The 7,500-nt window shown below is 46.5% G+C and overlaps 2 protein-coding genes across 2 annotated transcripts in view; one reads left to right on the top strand and one right to left on the bottom strand.

Annotated features, from left to right (window-relative positions):
- The window catches only part of LOC311328808 (uncharacterized protein), a 75,474-nt gene extending 68,805 nt beyond the window's left edge, over window positions 1–6,669 (top strand). Inside the window, exon 7 of the mRNA XM_084461322.1 lies at window positions 6,573–6,669. The gene's annotated coding sequence lies outside the window, so the exon portion shown is untranslated. The remainder of the gene's footprint in view (window positions 1–6,572) is intronic.
- The window catches only part of atrnl1a (attractin-like 1a), a gene marked incomplete at both ends in the record, with an annotated part of 61,809 nt that overhangs the window by 10,469 nt on the left and 43,840 nt on the right, over window positions 1–7,500 (bottom strand). The window contains 4 exon segments of the mRNA XM_084461366.1: window positions 1,064–1,252; window positions 2,974–3,187; window positions 6,103–6,235; window positions 6,237–6,285. Coding sequence (XP_084317492.1) covers window positions 1,064–1,252; window positions 2,974–3,187; window positions 6,103–6,235; window positions 6,237–6,285 — 585 coding nt within the window.

Raw genomic sequence — 7,500 nt, 5'->3', positions numbered from 1 at the left:
AGACCATTGTTAAAAAGAAAAGCCAGTTAACATTTAATAAATTAATTGTTATCAAAGTCAATGTATAATTTGATATGTTAAGAAAATGTTAAAACTTTTGATTTAAAAAAAAAGAATTCAATGAATAATCGTGTTGAATAATCGTGATCTCAATATCAATCAAAATAATCGTGATTATGATTTTTGCCATAATCGAGCAGCCCTACTGCTAGGTCACCCTCTGTCCTAGGATAACACAGCCCTGTTAGACTGAGCTGCTAGGTCATCCTCTGTCCTAGGATAACACAGCCCTGTTAGACTGAGCTGCTAGGTCACCCTCTGTCCTAGAATAACACAGCCCTGTTAGACTGAGCTGCTAGGTCACCCTCTGTCCTAGGATAACACAGCCCTGTTAGACTGAGCTGCTAGGTCACCCTCTGTCCTAGGATAACACAGCCCTGTTAGACTGAGCTGCTAGGTCACCCTCTGTCCTAGGATAACACAGCCCTGTTAGACTGAGCTGCTAGGTCACCCTCTGTCCTAGGATAACACAGCCCTGTTAGACTGAGCTGCTAGGTCACCCTCTGTCCTAGGATAACACAGCCCTGTTAGACTGAGCTGCTAGGTCACCCTCTGTCCTAGGATAACACAGCCCTGTTAGACTGAGCTGCTAGGTCACCCTCTTCTACCTGTGAGGCCTCACTGTGTCATTTATAGCTCTGTGGTCTGGGTGGAAACTCAGGGTAATAATAACAGTTGTGCTGTAATGAAGATGTTTCTGTCCTGACGTCATCACACACACACACACACACACACACACACACACACACACACACCCACGCACGCACGGACACACATTTGCAGGCATGCACTCACGCACATACACACTCACGCACGCATGCACACTCACACACACACACACACACACACACGCACGAACGCACACACACACACACACACACTCACTCACTCACTCACACATTTGCACTCACGCACTCACGCACTCATACACACAAACACACACACACACACACACACACACACACACACACACACACACACACACACACACTCAGCCTCTTACCCAGACAGTCCCCGGTCTGCCACTCCAGACACTGTCCGAAGGGGAAGGAGACGACGTAGGCGTTGGCGTCCACGCAGCGCTGGGTGCTGGGGCACCACATGCACGCCACGCCCTGGCCCGTGCAGTTGGCACAGCTGGTCCTCAGGGAGCATGGAGTCCGGCACGAACGCGCGCTCTGGTCAGGGCTCACTGTGGAGGGGGCGGAGACACGGAGGCGGCGATGAGATCTAGAGCTCCACTCTGAACTCTGAACTCTGATACATATTTTTTGTGAATGAAGGTCCCATGGGACGCCTCTTCCTGCTTGCGCTGAGGCCCTCTACGGTTTTTATGTCATAAAATGTGTGCTTTTTGTGGGACAGTGTCATATGGACCATTTATTAGTTGGGGAGCTGCTTTTGCTTCGGGATTGAACTCTGAACTTGCACTACCTCCACCACCCTGACCACCAGCCATTGCACTTTATTGTCCTGTTGTTTCACTGTTCTGTCCTGTTTTGCACTTGTCTCTATTTGTGAAAAGATAATTACTGTATGCACTTTAAATGCCAAAGCAAATTCCTATATGTTACTGTAACATAATGGCGAATAAAGGACATCTGAATCTGAATCTGAATCCAGTCCCAATGAGACCAGCCCTGGAACATGAACACTAGTGCTGAGAGGGGACAGTCCAATCTCTTCACAAGTGTGTTATCCGTCTCTATACATCATCATCCGGCGCGGGACTATTTCTGGTGAGCACAGAAGCGAGGGAGAACATTTCCAGTATAGAATGTTAGAACTAATAAAGCCCAAAACACAAAGAGGCAAAATGGCGGGGTTTGGTTTGATTTGAGTACTTTGCCGGCTGACATTGGAACTGAACCGAAGATGTCAGAGCGACTTTCTTCTGGCAGATTCCACACTTGGAGCAATCACAACATGAAACTTATTTACCAGGCTTACAAGGAGCTTAGAATCCCAATTTGTTTTGCATTCCACTCAGTTTAAATGTGAGTTTGCTGTGACCGTTTCCTTGGGCAGAGAGCGGGTCTGGATTTAAAGAAGCGAAAGAACATTCACGCAGCTGTAAAAAGACTTTCACACGTTGATAAAAAACGCTATAGATAAGATAGCATCTTAACTCCAGTCATGAGGTTTCAGTTCATGATTTATGATTAATGCACTTTCATTTTCAGTCGGAATTATCTCGACTCGGGTGTCGGAAACGGAAGCGTGACAAACCTGGCCCAGGCTCAGAATACGCTGTGTGAATGAAGTGTGAAAGCATCACGAGGGTCGGTCGAATAACCCTTCATATTGATAGACTTCTATAGAAGAGCACGTGAGGTTCTGGCCACCTTTGGCCCACAAGTGGTGCGGAGTGGGCAGAACCAGTTGGTGTGTTTTGGGCTTAAGAAAGGGCAGCCGGCCGTTATCACATACAGGCACATAATTAGACGCTATTTCTATCTGCTGGTCAGATAACCCGAGGTCATCGGTGACTCCGGCATTATGGGTAAAAACTGCGGACAGGGAGGGACTCTACTGGCGCTGGTCTGTTTGAGGTCATTATCCAATCAGCTTTCTATGATGAAATACTCGTTGAAGTTAGCCCGGTGATTGACAGATGGTTCATCCAATCACGTGCGCAAGTAGTTTTGAAAGTTCCCGCCCGTTTCCAAACAGTTTCCAACGAAGCTTTCTCAGATGGTTGAGGGGAGCGAAGAATCTGGCGCGTCAGGAACGAGCTGAGGCTTCAAGTTCAACCCCCAGACCGCAGACTGTGATACCCTTTTAACCACCCCACCCTCTACACACCCCTTTTAACCACCCCACCCTCTACACACCCCTTTTAACCACCCCCACCCTCTACACACCCCTTTTAACCACCCCACCCTCTACACACCCCTTCCCCCCCTCTCTCACCGACAGGTTTCTCACAGATCAGTCCGTCGGTGGTGGCGGTGCAGGGGTTGGCTCTGAGGCCCGCCACCTGTGGGCGCTCCAGGTAGGCGCAGAAGCCCGAGTCGCTGGGCTCGCCAGGCAGCCACTGCAGGGTGTGGTTGGCGAAGGGGGAGGAGTCCTCCCAGCCCCAGTACGAGATGTTGATCTTCCTGAGGCCCACCCAGGGAGCCAACACCTGCAGGAGGAGGGGAGGGTGGAGGAAGAGAGGGAGGGAGAGGGAGGGAGAGAGAGAGAGAGAGAGAGAGAGGGAGAGAGAGAGAGAGAGAGAGAGAGGGAGAGGGAGAGGGAGAGGGAGAGGGAGAGGGGAGAGGGAGAGGGAGAGAGTCAGAGAGTCAGAGAGAGAGAGAGAGAGAGAGAGAAGGAGGGAGACAGAGAGAGAGAGAGAGTCAGAGAGAGAGAGAGAGAGAGAGAGAGAAGGAGGGAGACAGAGAGAGAGAGAGAGTCAGAGAGAGAGAGAGTCAGAGAGAGAGAGAGAGAGAGAGAGAGAGAGAGAGGAATGGTGGGTTTAAAAAAAAAAATCCTAGCACAAACTATAGATTTAAACATAATGTTTAATGTGCAGCATGATATTAAATCAAACCACGGCCATATTGCGGTAATTATTCTAAAAGTGCACACCCCCGAATTCCAGCCAACAACAGCCTATAAAGCCGTGACAAGCCGTGGTAATTAAAACCAAAGTATTTCTTTCTGAATCTAGCCCGTGTGTGAGAGTGAGAGTTATTTCACTGCGGGCAATAACGTCTCAAAAGTTTTACCTATAATGAATTCTTAATTTGCTAACATCGGCTAACATGATCTACCACACATTAAACATTTACGAGAACATAAAGAAAAGTAATTGAGGAGAGTGCAGTGACATGAAATATTGTTAAACGTGTTGCAGCTGCACCAAAATTCCCTTTTATTCACAATCTAGGTGGTACATAAAGTTAGAGAAGATAAAGCACAGTCTTCTTGTAAAATCCCTGAGGAATAGGAGGCATCACAACAAACAAATGACAGAAAAGAGGAAAACAGGATGAGAAAAACGGTCGCCTTTTCATCTTACAACCTCAAGGGTGACTTATTAAAAAGCATTTAATCTTCAAAGAGCAGACAGCTTAAACCTCCACCCCACACCTTTGATTGAGAGAGAGAGAGAGAGAGAGAGAAAGAGAGAGAGAGAAAGAGAGAGAGAGAGAGAAAGAGAGGTAGATAAAGTGCATCCAGAGAGTATTCATATCCCTTCACGTTTTCTACATTTTGTTATGTTACAGCCTTATTCCAAAATGGATTTAATTAAAAAATCCGCAAAATTCTACACACAATACCCGATAATGACAAAGGGAAAAAAAGCTTCTTTTAAAGAGTTTTCGCAATAATATTTTTTTGCAAATGTATTAAAAATAATAAAACAAAATATCGCTTGTACATAAGTATTCAGTCCCTTTGCTATGACACTCAAAATATTGAGCTGAGGTGCATCCCGTTTCCAATGATCATCCTTCAGATGTCTCTACTAATGGATTGGAGTCCACCTGTGGTAAATTCAATTGATTGGACATGATTTGGGAAATGCACTAAACACTGAAGAAGCCGAGCCGAAACGCGTCTGTCAGGTCTGTCCACCATCATGAATTAAAAGAGCATAAACATAGTTTTGAGTGCGGACCCTTCTTTATTATTGATCAAAGTTGTTGTATATTGGTCCTGCACCGGTTCTGAGTGCTGTGGCCCCGATTATTTTCTAAATACACCCACCTGTCTGTATAGGTCCAAGGTCCCACAGTTGACAGTGCATGTCAGCAAAAACCAGATGAAGTCAAATTATCTGTAGACCTCCGAGACGGTTGTATCGAGGCACAGATCCGGGGAAGGATACTAAACATGCAGCATTGAAGGTCCCAGCAAGCACAGTGGTCTCCATCATTCATAAATGGAAGAAGTTTGGAACCACCTTTCTAGAGCTGGCCGCCTGGCCAAACTTGAGCAATCAGGGGAGAAGGGCCTTGGTTCCTCGGTGGAGATGGGAGAACCTTCCAGAAGGACAGTCACCTCTGCAGCACTCCACCAATCAGGCCTTTATGGTAGCGTGGCCAGACGGAAGCCACTCCTCAGTAAAAGGCACATGACAGCCCGCTTGGAGTTTGCCAAAAGGCACCTAAAGGACTCTCAGACCATGAGAAACAATATTCTCTGGTCTGATGAAACCAAGATGAACTCTGGCCTGAATGCCAAGCAGGTAATAGTTCAGAGTTTTGTATCAGGGAAGCCTCACTAATTTTGAGAAAAAGGTTAGGGTGCTTGGCCATTGTTTTCATATAATGTCTCTGTAGTTTATTTAGGTGTGTCCCTAAAAGCTTGGTTGTTTCGGCCTAAATATTGTTCCATTCGCTAGCTCTCAAATGATTGGCCTTTGTTGACGTGTTAAAAAACATCACTAGCCTAGGCTACTGTAGTTTTCCTGTATGTTTTTTAGATATAAAATGCCACTGCTCAGCGCCCTTCTGGTGCTGTGAAACCTCCCATCAGGGCATGCTTTGAAAGCGTACCCCCCCAAAAATCGTGCCACCAGACGCCACTGCTTCTAACATCAACTTTAGGGGTTGTTACCCCTGTGTTTGACATCACAATGCAAAGAACTGTGGGTAATTCCCTCAGGCAAAATCTGGAGAAATGTGACTTACGGCAAGTGGGCATAAATGAATCAAAATGTCTGCCAGGGAGCTCTAGTGCACTTAATGATTAGCCAGTGGGACAGCTCCAAGTCCTCACAGACATAGCAGGAACGCGCCTTAACCCTTTTAACCCTGAAAGTACAGTGACAACATTTTGAATATTAATTGGATTTTCCCTATAATATTAGAAAGCGCAGTTTCTCAGCTTTCAGCAAGTGTTGGAGTGAGGAATTTTTTTAGATTTGTTAGATATTTTTTTGAATATTATTATTTGTTAGATATTTTTAAAATGTTGCCGGTGACGTGGTCGTATTAAAAGGGTTAAAGTCTGCGAGTCTGTGAGTGTGGAGTTCGGCCCATGACTGTCCTTCCTGGACATTTTTAAGCACCACAGTCAAGGCAGTAAAAACCAGGCGTAAATTCCACCCACCTTGTCCTGTAGCCGGTACTTGCTGAGCTCCTCCAAGACAAAGTCCACCTGCTTGGCTGTGGTCAGCGAGGCGATGTTCCCGTCCAGGTTCTTGCAGTAGTGCTGGGCGTTGTCGTAGCTGTCCCTGCTTGATCCTCAGGCAGGCCTCACCGACGTGGTGCCAACCTTCCCCACAGAGCTGGGCTGCAGATGGGAGAGAGGTCACTAACTGAGCCCCAGGCTTCTGATCACGCTAGGCCGCACAACCTGGACAGTGTAAATAACTCACCCTGAACTCAAGACCAAAGCTACCAGGTAATGTTTTCACAGTGTGAGGTCCAGGTTTATTATACAGTAGATATATTATATATAAAGAGCACAAATTGGTTCACCCTGGTTGGTGGCCTTGTTGAGAGGGGTCAGGGAAGAATTTTTACAGCTCACTTATCTGGTGAATACAGTTTTTTTGCTTCCCTCTGGAATATGTAGAGAGTGGGTCGTATGCCCACCTCCCTTGTTCTCTGTAAAGCGCATTGTGTTGCCTCTGGGTATGAAATGCGCTATACAAATAAAGCTTTGATTGATTGATTGATTGGTTGATTGATTGATTGATTGATTGATTGATTGATTGATTGATTGGTGTCCCAGCAGTTCCAGAGAAGTGTCTCTGGTAAAACACAGTATTGTGACTGGATGTAAAACTAGACAGTAGTCGACTCCCTCAGTCTCTTTACTAGACTGAGCGCGGGAGGCGGGTTGATGACACAACCGTTACATTTTTTTCAAATTAGTGACAGGTGATTGGTTTGCATTTCAATCGGAGAGTTTTACATCCAATCACAGTAATGATGTTAACAAATAAATGAGACAATGCCCAGGCATTCCCACAGCTGTGGTCTTGAAATAAAACCCAGAGTCCTCTGTGACCGAGACAAGACTTGAGTAAAAGTCGATTCCGAGACCAGACCTTCGAAGTAGTCTCGATACCAAGACCGGTCTGGAGGACTACAACACTAGAAACAGCCCCCGGAGAGCTCAGCACACACACCACACACATTTCCCCCGGATGACTCGGCTCCCATGCCCCCCGACGAGACCTCTCCTTATAAAGAGACCGTTCATTCTGCCCAGATGAAAGGAGGAACTCGCTGACTCTGAAAAAAACACTCCTGTTTATTTTGGAGACCGGCGCTGAGTCCGTTCCTGGAGGGATAATGGATCCCATCGTGGACTTCTCATCAGAAAGCCGCCGTTTAAAGTCGGCCGCTCAGAGAGCGAAGCCTCGGAGGGAAATTAGGTGTACAACAATAAACACGGGGGTGAGGTTTCAGTCTTGGTGGAGATGAACGCATAAACACGTCGGCACATTCGACAATCTAGATTCTAGACCATTCCTCAAAACATTACTCCTGGAAGCAA

Source organism: Borostomias antarcticus (genome assembly GCF_949987555.1).
Source record: "Borostomias antarcticus genome assembly, chromosome: 2".
In the NCBI taxonomy this organism is placed as follows: Eukaryota; Metazoa; Chordata; class Actinopteri; order Stomiiformes; family Stomiidae; genus Borostomias; species Borostomias antarcticus.
This window is presented reverse-complemented; position numbering and strand designations above follow the sequence as displayed.